This window comes from Lissotriton vulgaris, chromosome 6, assembly GCF_964263255.1.
Source record: "Lissotriton vulgaris chromosome 6, aLisVul1.2, whole genome shotgun sequence".
Classification (NCBI taxonomy): Eukaryota; Metazoa; Chordata; class Amphibia; order Caudata; family Salamandridae; genus Lissotriton; species Lissotriton vulgaris.
Genome location: NC_141694.1, coordinates 1,282,206,087 through 1,282,225,113, shown reverse-complemented (window position 1 = coordinate 1,282,225,113; position 19,027 = coordinate 1,282,206,087). Strand labels below are relative to the sequence as shown.

The following is a 19,027-nucleotide window of genomic DNA, read 5'->3' as shown; positions in this document are numbered from 1 at the left end:
TGTAAGTTTGTTACACTGAAAAATAATAAAAATTGTTTAAAAAAAAAATGAAAGCACAAGCCATTTGAACTGCTCTTGTGGAAAAAATAGAGGAGAAGTGCTGACAACAGAGACTCCATGGCTCGGAGACAAACATAAATACCAAAATATCCTAGTTTGCAAATGTTTTCTATATAATTATGGCTCTGTCAAATTTGACACATAAAATTGTCAGTTTATTAGGTAACGCAATATCCGCTACATAATCTGTTTGTAGCTCAAACGGATCAAAAGTTTTAAAAACATCTGACTTGTGCTACTGAGAAGTGGACAGCCCTTCGCAAAGGTTGACTGATCACCTTTCTCACTGCTGTATTTGCATGTTACACGGATACTAATATGGCAAAATCTTTCCAGAGACAATTATTTTGACATTTTACACATGCTAAAAAAGTATCATAAAATATAGTGCATTACGCTGCAGCCTTTTGTTTGCTGCATGTGTTGATTAAATTATGCAGCAAAGGAGGATAACATTATGTTGCAAATTCCAGTGGCCCCCAAGCAGGCAGCACATGTTAAAAGTGCTTGTGCATGAAGCAGAGAGACTATGAGGTTTGCAAACTTAGTCTGGTGTGCGTGCAAATCCTACATTGCTGATCCCTGGTGAGTTGCAGCTACTACTGCTGAAACAAGGCCAATGGAGGTACCAATGGGTGAAGCGGTCTGGTCTCAAGGGCAAGGCCGGCTTTGGCGCTGGTGGCGCCCTTTGCAACAATGTTTCTTTGTTCCTCTGCACTTGATGCAATGAGTGACACGTCAAGCCCTCTTCACCGCTCCCCTTTGTGCAGTTCTTCAATTTTCAAAAGAACAATCAAAACCCTGTTTCCCTAGTCTCAAACTTCTTCAAATTCAGCCGCAGATCTTTCCAGGTTGCCTAGCTTCTGCTTCTTTATGAGGTGTGAAAACACAACAGGAGGTTGAGGAGGAGAAATCGAAAGTAAGCTTGACAACTCTGGACTCCAGACTGCACCCAATGGAGGGAAAGATCTCTATGGAGAGCAGGGTGTGAAGAAAGAAGCCTGGCACCAGCAGTCTAGTGACAAAAGGAGTGGAATTGAAAGTCGAACAAGAGGGACACCGTTACATTGTGCATGGCCTCCAGGCAACGTGCCAAAACACAGAAGAGCAAAGAATAAACACAAGCATTTGCAACGCAATAGCTCAAACTCAGGTAAATGCAAATTTCTTTTTTTTGTAAAAGCACCCCATTGCTGTGCTTTCAAGTTAATGGAGGCCGCCCCCTTTTCTTTAGACAAACCATGTCTAATGGCGGCCCACCCCTTTCTTTAAAGTGAAAGCACGGTATGGGGGCGCTTTTACCCCAAAGAAAAGCATTTCTTTGTCAATACAAGCAAATGCTTTCTTTTCTAAAACCGCCCCATGCTGAGGTTTCACTTTAAAGAAAGGTCAGTCGCTGCTTTCCAAGTTAGGAATTGCAATTCACATTTATGTAACGGTTCAAAGGGAGGTCCCATTAACCGTGTGAGAACAATGATTAAGTTCCACACCGGTGAAGGTGGTGTTCTGGGAGGGATTATTCTTTTGAGTCCTTCCATAAAAGCCTTTATGGCAGGCACTCTAAAAAGAGATAGATGTTATCTATTTTGTAGGTATGCTGCAATGGCAGCAAGGTGCAGTCTGATAGACTTGTACGCTAAATTACATCCTTTAAGGTGTAATAGGTATCATATGATGTGTTGAATAGACACATCTAAAGGATTTATGTGGTTGTTTTGACAGTATATTACAAACCGATTCCACTTAGCTGCAAAACATGCTCTAGTTGTGGGACGACTAGCTTCTTTAATGACGTTCATACAGTCTGAAGGGAGGTTAAGGTAACTAACTCTATGACTTAAGGAGCCAGATCGCTAGGTTGAGCTGAGCTGGGTCCGGGTGTCTGATCTCTCTATGGTTCTGCGTTAATAAGCGTGGAGATAGGCATAGTTTTTGGTGTGGTGCCACAGAAAGTTGCAGCAGCGTGGTGTACCACTGTTGTCTGGCCCAAGTTGGAGCAACTAGAATGAGTCTTAGGGAATGTTGCTGTAGTTTGCATACCACTAACGGAAGTAGTGGGAGAGGTGGAATAGCGTACGCACATTTTCCGGACCAGTTCATCCATATCGCATTGCCTTTGGACAGCGGGTGTGGATATCTGGCGGGGAAGCTTGGGCATTTTGCGTTTTCGTGTGTAGCGAAGAGGTCTATCTGAGGTTGTCCCCACAGTTTAAAGAATGGTTGAAGAACTAGTGGATGAAGTTCCCATTCGTGGATCTGCTGTGTCTGTCGACTTAACAGATCTGCTATGGTGTTTTGTACTCGTGGAACATGTTGGGCTAAGAGAAAGATCTTTAGTGGTATAGCCCATCTCCATATCTGCTGCTCTAACTGAGAGAGCTGTAGTGAGTGTGTTCCCCCTTGCTTGTTTATGTAGTACATGGCTGTCATATTGTCTGTGCGGACTAAGACACCTTTGCCTGATACTTGCTTTTGGAATGCTTTTATGGCTAGAAATACAGCTATTAACTCCAGGTGGTTGATGTGGAGTGACTTTTGTTGTGGTGTCCACCTGCCTTGCATGGTGTGATGCAGTAGGTGAGCTCCCCAGCCGGAGAGCGATGTGTCCACTGTTATGACTATTTGAGGAACTGGCTCTAGGAACGGTCAGCCTTTTGAAAGGTTTTTGGTGCTCCACTATTGCAGAGAGCGATGAGTCGGACTGTCTACTAACACTAGGTCTGTTAATTGACCGTGAGCCTGGTTCCATTGGCGTATTAAGCACTCTTGAAGTGGACGCATTTGTAGTCATGCATGAGGTACTATAAATATACAAGGTGCCATCATTCCTATGAGCTGCATGAACACTCGAGCTGGAAGAGAGTGTTGCGGTTTGAATTTTGTTAGGATAGTTTGTACACTTGTTATCCTGGTTGGAGAGGGATAGGCTAGTGCTAATTCGGTGTTTATTATGGCACCGAGACATTGTTGTACATGGGGCGGTTGCAGATGGGACTTGGTGTGATTTACTGTGAATCGAAAGTCATGGAGTAGTTGAATTGTGGCGTGAGTGTGTTGTACTGTATGAGCTGGCTTTTATGAGCCAGTCGTCTAGATATGGGAAGAAATGAATATGCTGTCTTCTTAGGTGTGCTGCTACTACTGCTAGGCATTTGGTAAACACCCTTGCTTCTGTTGTGACTCCGAATGGGAGTACTTTGAATTGGTAGTGTTGAGCGCCTAGTAAAAATCTGAGATATTTTCTGTGCGCTGTGTGGATAGGAATGTGGAAGTAGGCATCCTTGAGATCTATAGTGGCAAGGAAGTCGTTTTGTAAAAGGAGTGGAAGGACCTGCTGGAGTGTGACCATATGAAAGTGGTCTGATTGTATGTACAGGTTTATGGGTCTGCGGTCTAGAATAGGCCTCAGAGATCCGTCATTCTTTGGAATTAAAAAATACAGGGAGTATACTCCTTTGTTCTGCTGATGCAGTGGAACTATTTCTATAGCATTTTCTCTGCAGGAGGGATATTACCTCCTGTCTGAGCGGTATCAAATGTTCTTGTGACATTGGACGCAGTTTGGATGTATGTTTGGGGGGGTAGATGTTAGTTTGAGACAGTAACCTGGCTGGATTATTTTTTTGCATCCACCTGTCTGATGTGATGTTTTTCCAGGCTGACAGGCATTTTTGTAGCCTTCCCCGACAGGAGTGGAATACGGCGGGGGACGGGGAGGGAAGTCATTGGGCAGGGGTGGAGGCAGAGCGGAAGTTGTTGTTTTTACCTCTGCCATTATTGTTGTTACCTCTGTAACTGCCTCTTTGGTAGCCCCTACTATAGGTGGATTGTGTGGGGGCTTTGTAAGTAGAGGGTGTGTCTGAAGAGCATCCCCTGGTGGCGCCCCTGTAAGATGAGCGGCGAAATGAGCGTCTGGGAGCCTACGACTGCAAGGCTCCCATAGATTTGGCTGTATCAGTATCCTTTTTCCTCTTTTCAAGGGATAAGTCCACATTAGGTCCGAATAAGTGTCGCTCATCAAAGGGCTGGTTAAGTATGGCACTTTGGACTTCAGGCTTGAACTCTGAAATGCGTAGGGTCAGGTGAGCCTGGAGGAATAGACTGATCTGGTGGCTCACTATCTGCACCACCCCCTGTGTCATCAGAGCTATCATCCCTGTTGTCATCATCTGCTATGGGAGAAGGTGCAGGTGAGTGCTGTGGTAGGGGAGGATTGTTATCAAACAGGGGTTGACCCAGTTTAGTCAAAGGACCTGGGTATTCGATAATATAGAAAACAGTTGGTCCTCGACATATATTCAACATATAAAACAATTATTGCATTTGGTTAAGTTAATTTTCGTCAAACCCAGACTAAATCTGTATTGTTGGTTAAATAGGTAATACTAGCCCACATTGTCAAGATATCATACAGAAAGCACCAAGAACCTTAGGATTTGAAAAGAATCCAATCGGATTGACTTGTTTAATATACAATTCAACAAAGTTTAGAATTTAGCATATCTTTATACACATATTTACATTAATAATAAACAAAGGTATATTCCTACAATAAAAGAGAAAACGTGCACAGAGAAAGATCAAAGTATGTGCTCAAGTGAATGATCAAGGGGATCAGAGAAACAAAGTGTAGATTATTTATATTCCATAACGCGAAGTGGAACTGGCAAGCCGATTGGATTCTTTTCAAATCCTAAGGTTCTTGGTGCTTTCTGTATGATATTTTGACAATGTGGGCTAGTATTACCTATTTAACCAACAATACAGATTTAGTCTGGGTTTGACGAAAATTAACTTAACCAAATGCAATAATTGTTTTATATGTTGAATATATGTCGAGGACCAACTGTTTTCTATATTGTGGTAGGGGAGGAGGCGGTGATGGAATATGAGGAGGAGGAGAAAGAGGAGGAGGAGAAGGAATCCTTAGAGGAGAGGTAGCAATGTCCTTCTTTGGCTGAGGAGCAGGTGTAGGCATGTCCAGTTATCATTTTATTTAACTAAGAGTTAGTCGACCAGTGTTTGGATCCTTAACCAGAGTCTTTTGTGCAGGGTCTGGATGAAATAAGTCCTCTGCGGGAGGCACATCCTTCGGTGCGGAGGGATTTTTTGGCACCGAGCTGTGAGCTTCTTTTGGGTTTAAAGGTTGTTGTTTGGCAGTGTCTTTAGCCTGGGAAGTATGTGCCTTTTTCGGCTCCGATGATTTTTTCGGTTCCGATGATTTTTTCGCCTCCAATGGGTTTTTCGGATCCGATGATTTCTTTGACTCCAAAGCGGGTTTGCTTGGGTCCGAGTGTGGTTTTGGTGCCAAGGAGCTAACACTAGGTTTGGCGCTGATTGTTTCGATGCCATCTTTTTCGGTGCCGGTAGATGTGCGCCGGTACCGTGGGCAGGCTGACTCGGGCCCAAGTCGCCTGAAGGCTTAGTGGGCTTCTTAGCCGAGCTCGAAGGCGGGGCATTGGAAGCAGTGTCTCGGTGTGCACCCGAGAATGAGGGTGTGACCGAAGCCTTTTTTGAATGTGTCGTTCTTACTTACGACTCTCTGTGCCGGCGTGATGTCCTCGACTTCGGAATCTTCGTCCTCGGAGTTGCTGTTGACGCCATGTTGTTGTTCTGGGATGTCGACGCCCTCTTGGAAGATGTCGTCTGGAATCGAAGCTGATGACCAAGCCATTGTTCTCCTAGCTCTTCGGTCCCGGATCATCTTCTTGGCGCGGAAAGAGGCACCAGCGGAACAGTCTCTGGCCTCGTGCTCCGGTGAGAGGCAAAGGTTACATACCTCATGTAGATCGGTGTGGGGAAACTTCGACCCACATTGAGGACACCTCTTAAAAGGCATCCATTCCATGGGCTAGAAGTTGACGCCTAGGTAGGCCCGAAGGCCTTCGTCGACGACCGGAATCGAAGACGTTGAAGTTGAAGAGTAGCGTCGACTGGAAAACGCGTTTGAAACAATACCATCGAAGCTGGTGAGGATTGCGCGCCAAAGGAAATCGGTTTCAACACGGAGCGCTGGAAACACATCCGAGCCCGGTGGCGGAAAAAACAATCTGGGGATGGAGCTGATGCCCATGCGCAGTATGATCCAAAGGAGGAGTCACCTATCCTGTGACTTCCAAAGACTTTCTAGAACAAAAACAAACTACAAACATCCGGGCACAACACTAGGTGGCCATCTATGCAGAATGTGTAATCTGCAGCTCATATGCCTCGAACATAAAATGTTTAAATAGAAAGAAAATATGCTATCGCCACAGGCGTGTCGTGCTGTAAATTAAAAAAATAAAGCGTTGGGAGAGAGTCTGCCCTGCCCGCCGTAGTCTAGGAAGAACGAATACGGACTCCAATTAACTGGTTCATTTTCGATATATTCAACAGTTACACCACCATGACGCGTTTCAGCCTGAACAGGGCTCGATTACATCACCGGGCTGCAGAGGTGCTTCACATATTTAAAGTGACAGGTACTTAAACATGTGGTAAGATATAAATAGATAGCAAAGAGAGACTGATATGTACGATCTCACATGAAACAATAAATATAACATTGGTATTAATTTAAATTTCACTCGATAATACCATAGTACAATGGATACTCCAACAATTTTAATATTTATTTTAAATATGTCAAATATACATTAATTGATTAAAAATGTCATCATTGGTAATCATGGAATATCAATACATCATGATTTTAATGGTGAATGTAGTAGTACCCGGGGGGCTTTGCATTTTGCCCCTAGCCATAACTACTGCCAACACAGCAAAGTTATTATTTTTTGTTTAACCTTAGCTGAACAATATAGCCCAAGTGGGCCTAAATTATTGCTCCTGTCTTCATCTGCTATTATTAAAGTGCTGTAGCACTACAAAACCATAAGTGCCGACCTAGTACAAACTTTGTTCATTAGTGATGAATTCAATGTTGTGTTGAGTTAAAATATGGGACTAAGCCTGTTACAGACATGAGATAAGGAACTTAGGGTTAATCAGTTACACACATTTAATTAAAGACAAGTATAGAAATCCTCACTGGAATTCAGCTCCTGACGGGTTTTGGTGTCGAGCTCTATAATATAAAGTTTTTCAAGTTTTCTTAGTAGCAAATCCAAGACTAGGGGGAAATCATGCGGCTGCACTGAGACTAACACATAGTATCTGAGATCTTCTAAATTGTGGTTATGTATTTCTATAAAATGACGTGTAACCGGGTAAGATGAGTCAGAATTGGCGATTGCCCTGATGTGTTAAATTGTTTAGCTTTAACTGTATTATGCTATTGGTGTATTTTGGGACACCATCTGCCATAGCCTTATAGTAAAGGTCACCTATCGACTACAGCACTACTTTGCCATCCACTAGAATGACACGACAAGCATGGCTCTAGGCCTACCACTGTAGCCGGGCTGTTGCAGTTTTAAAACTGCAACCCGGCCTTTAAAAATATACAATTTTTGACAGCAATGACTTTTTAATACTTAAAAGGAAGGTTTTCTCCTATGTAGGGCTTGTATCCCACAAGGTTGGGTGTATGGTAATTAATAGGAGGACATGTAGAAAGATAAAGTTTCGCTGTAGGAAAGCTGGCTGGCCCATAGAGCACCACTGGGAAGCAATATTATCCATCTCAGGATAGTTACCAGCTAGAAAAAATATCTATTAAAAGCGCAACTCAATGGCGAAGTCAGATTTTTAGTAAATATGAAGGGCAACAGACTTGAAAAATGTACCTTGTCCCTGCCTGAAGCTCCTGGAAGATAATTCAACTGTCACACAGCTGTGGTGCGAAAACAACTCCCCGCACCCAGACTGTTGTTTTTGCGCTGGGGCAGTTTTGTTCCTCTAGCAGAAAGACCAGTTGGGCAGCACCAAGGAAGTTAATTTTCTTCAAAGGGGTCTACCCTGTCACAAGCCGATTGGTATGACGAAAAGAGAGGCCTGTGCTGAAGTCATCTGAAGTCAGGCAGGCACAAAACAGAGGTGGGTGGGGGGAGTTGCCTCCATAACCTTCTTTTGAAGGTCGGGTCTGGAAGAACATTGTCCCTGTTAAGTTTGAATCCTATTAAGTGAAATCTACTCCAAGCCTCAGTTCGGATGTAGAATTGGCAGTCTCTTTATGCTCCTCTTGGATCAAGGCCACGGTTGACTCCCAAGCCCCCAATAAATTGATCACCCAAAGACGAAAAATCCTTTCAGAACCTTAGTTCATAGACAAGTTTAGTCTGTAAAAACAGCTTTGCAGAAGTAAAGAACGACAGTGGAGATCTAAATATGATCTAGTCAACAGGGTACTCACTATTTTGGAAGAGAAAAAGAAAAATTTTACTGAAAAAAGTGAATAAAGAGCTATTCTGTACAGTGAAATGTTTAGCAAAAACACTAGAACCCATATGCAATAATGGTGGCCAGATCTTCTGCAATGTCGCAGCTAAGTTCTTTAAGGCAAAAGAATTGAATACAACTCTCAAAAGTTGCCAAGACATTAAACGATGGGATACCTTTTCCCTTCTGAGTTTAGAACAGGTACACAAGCTAGTACTTTCAACTACTTCGGTTCACCGCTAGATCCATGCCCACCCAGAATAGTTCACCTGGCACCAAAAATTATCAGCGAGCAGCTGACTATTTTGTTCAATGAAATTATTGTTATAGGCCATTTTCCGGAGAATTGGAAGATGGCCTCTATAGTTCCTCTACTAACAAAACCAAATCTGGATGTGCAGGAACCCAGTAGCTAAAGACCTATTTCCAGGTTGCCATTTCTGGCAAAGGTCTTAGAAAAAGCACTGAATGTTCAGCAAACCACTTTTAAAAAAAACAATGAATTACTAGATCCAACACAATTCGGGTTTCGCAAAGCACACAGCACGGAAACAGCCCTTATAATGGCTTCCGAAAAATTAAGAGTCATTCTAGATTCGGGAGGGAAGGCCGTGCTCATACTTTTAGACCTCTCAGCAGGCTTCGATATGGTGGTACATAACATTCTTGCTAACCGACTCTCAGATTATGTAATTAAAGGCCAAGTTTTTTATCTGCTAAAAAAGATTTTCCCGTGGTGCTGCAGCCAACCTGGGCCTAGGGGAGGGCCGCACTCCTGTGCTTGGCCCGGTTCCCTGCCTGCCAATGAGTAAGACGGCGACCACAGCCCAGGGCACATTGGAGACGGACCGGCCAGCTGTGGGACAGCTGCAGCCAAGGGTGGAGCAGCAGGGACCACTAACTGTACCACCCCTTCCCTGCCTTTGTTACAGAATGGACTAGATAAGGGCTCCCACTGTGTTCTACCAGGAGAGTGGTGGGTCACTTTTGCCGACTGGCTGTAGTGTGCTTCCACTGCTCTTGGTATGTGGGCCACGTGTGGAAGCCTGGATGCATCCTGGCGGCTGCATCCGAGATCTGGGGGACTTGTGTCTCCAGCACCTTGGGCCCAGTCCCAAGAGACAGCGCTCTGGCGAACTAGCAAGGCTTTGGGTCTGCTCGTGCCCCCCTTGCATCTCTAGTGTTGAGGCAGAACCCGGCCCACACGCTGATAAAACACTAAGCTAAACTCGCCACTAGCACCCTTCACCTGTGGAATGCCTGGCTCCCCCATTCAATACAGGCAAACACAACCCCAAGCAGCCAAAGCTCACGGTCATGGGTGCTACTAACATGCACTGAGGCCCTGCAGCAAGATGCTCCTGAAGATGTTCCTCCTTGACTAGGATATTCAAGGCATGTTCGCCGACTTGAAGCAAAGCCTCGATGCAACAGATGTGAAGATCGATCTCCTTATCAATATGCTGGATCATAAGAAAGAGGAACTGGACAAGCATGGCGGAATTATCAACCAACTTAAGACGTGAGTATCGGAGGTTGAGGATGCCCACACAACCACAAATGAGCACCTCCAGCAGATGGAGAAATTTTTAGAGGCAATTTAAAATTAAGATAAAGAGGCCAAGTCCAGGGGGAACAACTTACACCTATTAGGGACACCTGAGGCAACTGCCATGGAAAGAATGGACACTTGGAGATCGGAGCATGTTCTTAACGTGTTTGGTGAGGCCCTGTCCCCAATGGTTGTGATCAAGCTCGTCAATCGCTTACTGGCCCCGTAGCCCCTGCAACCCGCTACGACCGATAGTGATCTCCTAATTAGGGAGACATATTGTGAAAAAGACAGAGAGCACCACGATGCTCAGTATCAGGCAAACTTGAACTTGTTCTATCCTGATTTCACGCTCATCATACACACAGCTCGCTGGGAATTCTTACAAGCCAAGTGACTACTCCAGAAAGCTGAGGTTGCGTACTCAGTGATCTATCTTGCCAAGCTACGCATCTCCTTACATTTCAAAGTCCACCTCTTACATGACCCCAAGGCACTCCTGAAATTCCCACGTAAACTTATGACACTCAGAGTCCGGTCAACTTCTCAGTAAACAGCATCAAGTGATCACCTCAGTGACAATGATGGACTACATTCCTTCCTATACACAACTGGGGCCCGTTGTGAACCGGTACGCTACAGGTACAGGAGCCTATCTTTGTGCTTGTAACACTCTGGCGGGACCTGGGGCACCCTGGAAGTGGCCCTTGCCCGCTGCAACTTGCTGAGTGCAGAACTTGTAGCTCATCATAACGAACAACCATTGATCAAGTTGCCCTCTGATGCTATTAACTTCAACCCTCAGCCCTCCAGACTGCTCATGCTGGCCTGTTTGCAAGGCCTCCTGGCTCCCAGAGGGATGTATTCCTCTATCTCTTTGGACTGTTTTCATGAGGGAAAGGGAGGGGGTTATGGATGCTTTAACCAGTTGGAGGGGCTGAAGTGAGAGGGTACTTTGTTGTTGTTTTCTCTTTGCTATGTTCTTGCAGAGTTTATACACATTCACACCTTGCAGTGCATCCAAGGCTTCTTACTGCACCTAGAGCGACGACTATAGGCTTTCCTACTAGTCTGTGCAACCCCTCACAACACAATAACTACCTTTAGATGAATCGCCTGGATTATTCACAGGCCAAATGTTCAACACAGATCTCACCTCAGATTTGCTTTTCTCCCGGGTCACTGTATTGACATTTGCTGCCTACAAGAGCTCCATCTAACTCATGCTTCACATCCTCGACTGCGGGCTGACTAGGTTGCAGAAACGCATACAGCGGTCTACTCCAACTATTCAAGCGGCGTGGCTATTCTCATACGGAAAGGTCTTCAGTACCGCACGTGCACATCCATCTCTGACAAACAGGCAGATATATAACTCTATACGGCCTGCTTCAGGGCCGACCCCTTGTGCTGGCTAATGTGTGTAGACCTAATGTTGACAGCCCTGACATTTTTTTATAGAGCTATGGCACGTGGGGTGGGGACTTCTATGTTTGCTGGATCACCACCTTGACTGATCCAGCGATATGAAGCGGGCATGCCCAAGGGTGAGCCCAATTATACCTCACAATAGAAGACTCATTGCTCATTGACACATGGAGCCCTAAACAACAGTAAGATAGCGAAGGCAATTTTGTGGGGGCCGCACACAAAACTTGATCCAAGACTGACTACTGGCTGATGACAAGAGACGTGGTCTCCTGGGCTGTGGCAGTTGAGTACTTCCCTAAAATGCTTTCAAGAACCTTCCTTGAACTCACCTTCCCTGAAAAAAGCGACCAAGCACACTCCTGTAGATTCCATTCAAAAGCTCTGTGTGATGAAATCATATCAAGCATTGTAGAACATTTCTCTCAGAATGCCCAATCCGTAATCTCAGTCTCTACCGCATTGGAGACATTTAAGTTTGTTATATGAGGTGCGTGCATTGCCAAGGAGGATGGGGTATTGAAAGCGATACGCAGGCAACTCACTGGACTAACATCAGGTAGTTGTAACCTTGAGCTGTCTTTTTTTGCCTTTGGAGATTTAGGCATTCTTACCTCAATAAGGCAAAAACTCAGAGAATATGAAGTTGAGGCAGCTACAGACAGACTTCACCTGGTCAAAGCAGCAGTGGCTTAGCGCTATGGTGTGTGAGATAGGGGAGGCCAAACACTGGACAGACTATTCCACCGCCCCAGGGCCAGCGACTGTATCACAAAATTACTGGATAACCAACAAATTCTGCATTCTGTACCAGAGGGTTTTAAACAAACTGTAACTACCTTCTATACAAACCTCTACAGCACAACAATAGCTTGCGACTCAGCACAACTGGGTGAGTATCTAGACACTATATAATTACTGTGGCTCGAGAAGGCCCACTGACAGTTTCTAGACTTCCCCTTCTCAGTTGAAGATATTGTAGAAACAATATAGAGTATGCCTGGTGAGACGGAGCTAGGGTTGCACGCCGATACTTGCCCCTTACCTATTAGTTGTCTATGAAGAAGCTCTCAGAAAATTTGCTCCACGCAATGAGCAAAGCAGGGAAAGCTGCCATTCTGAAACTCGGGAAGAAGCCCAATTCCTAACGCCCACTGACAATGCCTAATGTGGATAACAAAATCCTTGCTAAACTGCTTGCGATCAGATTGATGTCATTGCTGTCAGACATCATCCACCCAGACCAATCAGGTGTGTACCCAGGAGCAACACGTCCCATTACTTACGCATGATCTATGCACTCCATCAACCCCCAGGTTAAAATGATGGCAATTATATTTGATGGCGCAAAGGCCTTTGACTCTCTAGAATGGTTCCTTTCTGTTTCAGCTGGTGCAGCACCTGGTCCTTAGCTCTCACTTTGTTGACTGGATCAAGCTTCTCTAAACATTGTGATGAGCTAGACTCAGCATCAGTGGAGAAGTTATGGCCCCCTTCCACGTATTTAGCAGAACCAGATGTGGATGACGTCACCCTATATCTGTGTGACCCTCATATTAACATATCCCGTGTTCCGCAAAGTCATCTGCTTTGGCAGCCTTGTCGTCATCAATATCAATTGGTCCAAATCTGTACTATTCCCCCACCACTCTGACTGACCGTTTTACCACTCACTATCCACTACAGTCGGCACATGGGACAGCCCACTATTTGGATAAATTGATTAGCAGAGACATTAAAGAAATATGGAGAGCCTACTATGACATTTGTTATCAGCAAGATGCTATCTCACAATCTCCCTGCCATGTTCAATGGCAGTTTGGTCCAAATCGGCACTCAGTCCTCAAGCTAATACTCCCCAAATTTCTATCTTTATTCAAAATTTCTATACCCTCCACAACACACTTTTTCAGGAGACTCTGCACACATCTCGTCACAGTGGCTTGGGCTGATAGGCAATGAGGGTCGCCTGGGAAACACTAACTCTCCCCTTTGAGGAGGGTGGCTAATGCGCCCCTTATTTGGAACTTTACTACTACTGTGCACAAGTGCAATTCTCACAATTTTGGTTATACCAGACTCCATTCCAACCACACTTGGCCATTAAGTCAGAGAATATGCCCCCCGCCCTACTGCTTACCACAATCTCCTTTCCTGTGCACCAACCCCGGGAACCAATTGATACTGCAGTCTGCGCATCCTGGGTGTGGGACAGATTGAGAGCCTAAGTGTTACCTAAGCAGCCTGTAATCACCTAATGTTCCTCTGAATGGCCAAACACAACTCCTGGCAACAAAAGAATATGCCATCAGTTAACCAGGCTACAGCTGCATACACTGGGCAACTTGTACTGAAAGGAATTTTTCCTCAGAGTAGAACATATACTTGCACTTTCGCAGCACACCCTACTTGATGTCTTCACATACTTCAGGTTCCAAGTAGCCCTCCATGGTTTGCATGATATTCTCCCCACAGCCCCTCCTAAATGTCATACACTAGACATGTAACTAACCTACCCGTCCCCTTGTAAACTGATTACACGCCTCTATGCGATCATTAAATTCCTCCACAAAATGTACCACACTTCTGCCCAGATGCATCGCATGGGGTTCTCTGAAGACACACACTCGTATAGATGCTTCAACTGGTTCCCCTAAAAGCTGGATCCCCTGGGAGAAAAGAGGCATTCCAGAAGTAAAAGGAGTTTACACATTACAAAACCTTTTAAAAAATGATCTCCCAAAGCCCAATCAAAATAAATTACTAGATGCCCATAAGTAAAGCACAATTCCTCAGCACATTGACTATTGCACTCAGCCACATGTTCTGCTTGAGAGAGTGATGCTCGCAGAAGGGGCATTAGGGGTTATGTTCTAGGACACTCACTGAGATGCTAAACAAAAACACCACAACCCGAAAATAAACTCACTGATAGAATGGACATAATCATGTTATCAATGGGATCTTTTAACCCTGCTTACAGAAAAATGGTCAAGCCCTAGTTTGAATTTCAGTAAAAACATTTTGGTATAGCTGAGTCCCACTCGCTGTGCGATATACATGAAAATGACGTTTCAACAAAACAAGGGAACCCTTAAGGTATAGCATAGGGACCTTGGGCATTACATATTACAAAGAACAGTGGTCCCTATATAGGAGTAATATATACAAAACACAATGATCATACACTTGATAAGTCGTATGTCTTCTGTCCGTCCGGACAGGGTTTTTTATTTTCTATTTAAGTTTAGATTTTTACGTTTCTTGAAAATGTCAAGCGGGCACAACCGTGACCTTTAACATACAAGAGACAACAACAGGAAGAGGTAAAAAAAACAAGAGATCTGTCTGTGCACTTGTGTATCAGTGAAACAGACTTAGGATGTTCAAATAAACCACAACATTGCATTATTCAGTAGTACATAGAAAATTTGCATATGGGGTTTAAGCCCCATATGCAAATGTTTTTTTACCTCTTCTCGGGGACACAAAGTTCCAGTCTTTGTACCTTCCTTGGCAAAAACGGCAACTGCAGGCCAACCCCACACAGAAAAGGGGCAGTACTACTCCTCACGGCTCTACAGCTCTTCTCCTTGGCAAAGGTTCCTCTTGAGTCAAGAAGTGATCCAAAAGTTATGGGGTTTACTTATACCCTATATTTTCTTTGTTCTCTTTGGTTTAGACTGGGCTCAGCGACCCTTGCACAGTTTTATTCTCACTGGTGCAGTATGACCACAGGGGGTGGAGACAGCATTGTGCAAGGGTGACAAGCCCTATTCAGGTGCAAGGAAATCTCCTCCCACTGCTCTAAATGCAACCAAGCCCCACTCAGCTTAGCTCTGAGTCATCCAGGAAGGGCCAGGCACACCTCACCTCCACCAGTAGAGGTCTACAGTGAATGCACATCCCGAGCCCCTGTCACTCCAAAACCAAACAGTCAATCCACAAACAGGCAGAGGCACACAGAACAGTTAAACAAGAAAATACCTACTTTCTAAAAGAGGCATTTTCAAACACGCAATTTAAAAACCATCTTTACTAAAAGATGTGTAAATAAATTCTGAGTTCAGAGAGCCTAAAATGTATTCCTCTATCTTGTCCCAATGGGCAGTTATACTTGTAAGATGTTACAAATGACCTCGAAAGTGGCAGTACTTCACTATCAGAACATGCCACACACACCAGTACATGTCCTTTCCTTCACATACACCCCGCCCAGGGGTGTACCTTGGGCCTACCATGGGGTGCCTTACGGGAAAGGAAAGGTTAGGGCCTGGCAAGTGGGTGCACTTGCCAGGTCGACATGGCAGTTAAAAACTACGCACATACACTACAGTGGCAGGTCTGAGAAACCTTTTCAGGACTACTTATGTGGGAGGCACAATCAGTGCTGCAGGCCCACTAGTAGCATTTGATTTACAGGCCCTGGCACAATCAGTGAACTTTACTAGGGGCTTACCAGTAAATCAAATATGCCAATCAGGGAGAACCACTTGTAATCCCATTTTACACAGGGGGCACTTGCGCTTTGACACTGATCAGCAGTGGCAAAGCATCTAAGGCAGAAAAATGAAATTCAGCACAGCATCCAAAATACAGGAGGTAGAGGCAAAAAGTCAGGGGAAACCACGCCAAAGATACCAAGTCTAACAGTGAACATATGGCATTTAGATGAGAGACTGTTCCACTTTTTCCCCCAACCTCCCACATCCCCAAAGTCCATATTTTACAAAAAAATCGAAAAAATAAATACCACTGGTGTTTCTGGGCTTGAGAATGGAGACCCCTCATATGATTGATTTTCTTTTCCAAATGAGTCGTCATGTTTGTGGTGTGCAAATTTTTGCTTCAGGGCACTAGCAATTAGTTCAGCTGGGTCTGAAAGTGAATTCCGTTTCTTCCCCTTCTTCATAACAGGAGTACCGCCTGGCGACCTGTTTGAGAGAATATATTTTTATTTCTTATTTGTTTATTCTTGCATTCTTATACAGGAAACTCAACCACAAGACATAAGCACCTCGTACTTATGTACATAAATGTAGGGCATCATTACAAGCAACAGGAACATACTGAAAGACAAAGCACAACCAACAGAAGGACAATAGGCTAGGCATCAGTTCATGTTATCGGTGCAACCCCAGGTGTAGATTTGGAAAGAAGAGGAAGACTTACAAAGGGTGTCCAGGAGGGGAACAGAGTAGGAACTGGGAGGCAAAAAAATACACGACTAGAAAGCCAAGAATATGAAAAGATGTCACAACCTTTGGTAGAAATTGCCACCTTTGTTCTCATCACTAGGTTGTCCAAATAAATGAGGAGATCGGTTGTTGGACAGGTAATACCTGTAACTCACTCATGTGAGAAGCTAATGTGCTCACTATAAGGAACACTGTGTTTAGGGTTAACAATTGTAGAGGGCAGCTATGCATCGGTTCAGATGGAGTGTTCATCAAGAAAGTGAGAATCATGTTCAGGTCCCACTGTGGCACCACAAAAGGTTTTGGTGGAAACAGGTGGATCTGCCTTTAGGAAAATGCCTTACAACAGGTGATTAAACTACAGTCTCTTGACCAGACAGCCTTAAAAAGACTGATAAGGCTGACAAATACCCTTTCACAGTTGCCAGAGCAAGCCTGTGCTGTGCTAGACAGAGGTAAAACAGTAAAACAACAGACAACTGACTTTGTTGCGTGGTGTTCTCCTAGGCATGTCCAACTTCTACAAACTTCTCCCAGCGTCCATCATAGATGGCTTTTGCTGATTGCTGTCTGGTTGCAGAGATTACATTAACTACCTCTGGAGGAAGGTCGGAGGCAGTTAATTGTCGCCGCTTAACTGCCAAGCATATAGGTGTAAGTTGAGCAGGCTGGGGTGTAGGACCCTGCTCTGCTGCTGTAACAGGAACTCCTCCCAAAAAGGGAGCCAAATCAAGGTACAGTGCTCATTGTCAGACGTTCTGGATAACATACTCTCATGAGCCAAACTGGAGCAACTAGGATACCTTAGGGCTCGTTGTTCCTAATCTTCAGATTTTTGGAGAAGAAGGCTTAGAGGCAGGAATGCGTACATGAGGACCAAAGTCCAGTCAACCCAAAAGGCACCTCTGAGGGAGAATTGCTTTAGGAATGCCAACGCACACAATCTTGCAGACTGGGTCTATATTTTTGCCACTGCAGAGATAGTGCAGAGTTCTCTTCATTGCTAGAAGACTCCCTGTGCCCCCTCTGCTATTCGTGGTCTGCTAAGCAATGTTGGCTTAGCTCATGTGCCCTGGTGTTTACCCACAGGACTGCTAAGGCAATTCCCCTCCTGTGCTGAAAACTGATTTCCCCCATTATTCATGACGAGCTCAGCTCGTCATGAGCACACGACCAGTGTACTGCATGACGAGCTGAGCTCGTCATGAGCAGCGAAGGGGTTAAAGATCATGCCAGGTGCTGAATGACAAGGAAGATGCACCGATGACTCAGCCAGTTGCTTAGGTGCAGAGTCCACTGTCCCAGGAGTACCACATGGCAGTGGTGTTGTCTGTGAGGACCAGTACCCATTCCCCCTTGATACATGTGAGGAAAGCTTTTAGTGACAAGTGAAGAGCACATGATTCTAGGAAACTGATACTGAGATGAGTCTCCGCCGGAGAACACAGTCCTTTTATCTCCACCTTCCCTAACCCAGCAACAATGTATCCTTTACGTCCGTTAGCTCTGCATGGGTTAGGAAGAGGGGTTTGCCAATGGTCGAATTGAGGTCTAGTAGCCACCACTGCAGATCCTTTGCAGTCTCCTCTGACACTTGAGTGGAATCAGTCAAGTTCCCCTTGTGTTCAGTCCACTGTGAATTCAGATCCCACTGCAGAGACCGCATTTTCAACCTACTGTGGTCCACTGACAGGATGAAGGTGGTCAAGAAGACTCGAAAAAACTCTCACTGAGACCTAAATGAATTGAAACATCAGGATCATAGCCCAAATATCCCAGACCCACTAAGGTGAAGGAAAGGCTTGGAACAGCACTTTACCAGTGAACGAGAATCTATGTAAAGGAGTCAGCTGTGACTTTAGCACACTGATGGGAAACCCCAAAGATACAAGCAATACAGTATCATCTGGAGGTGGGCCATGACTGAGGCATGCCTGTCTTCAGCAAATAGTCGTCGCGGTATCGGAAAACTGGTATTCCCAATCTTCAAAGAAGTGCAGCGACCACCACATCACTTTCGTAAACACATGAGCGTCTTTGGTGAAACCAAAGGGGAGCACTGAAAGCTGAACCTGCTTGTAGCCTACCTGGAACTGCAGGTAACTGTCTTTAGGACTTCAAGATGAGGATTTGATAATAGATGTCATGCAAATCTCAACGCCACCACCCAGTTGCCTGGATCCAGGGCAGACAGAACTTGGGTCAGGGTGAGCACCTTAAACTTCAGTTCAGAGGGCAAAGATCTAAAATAGGACGCAGTCCACTCTCCTTCTACACCTGAAATAACAGGAGTAGCAACCAGTCCCTATTTCTGATGTCTGCACCCTCTCTATGGCTCCCTTGTCCAAAAGAGATTCTGGACTCCCTTCTGTAAGTTGAACAAGCAGTCCACCGGAAGTAGTTGTGGTGGAAGAACAAAAGTTTCTTACCTGTAAATTGTGGTTCTCCAGTATTGGTGTCTTTCATA

General features: G+C 44.8%; 1 protein-coding gene across 1 annotated transcript in view; it reads right to left on the bottom strand.

The window, feature by feature from the left end:
- Window positions 1-19,027, bottom strand: part of MTFR2 (mitochondrial fission regulator 2) — a 147,736-nt gene that overhangs the window by 12,898 nt on the left and 115,811 nt on the right. Inside the window, exon 7 of the mRNA XM_086927415.1 lies at window positions 16,116-16,296. Coding sequence (XP_086783541.1) covers window positions 16,116-16,296 — 181 coding nt within the window. The remainder of the gene's footprint in view (window positions 1-16,115; window positions 16,297-19,027) is intronic.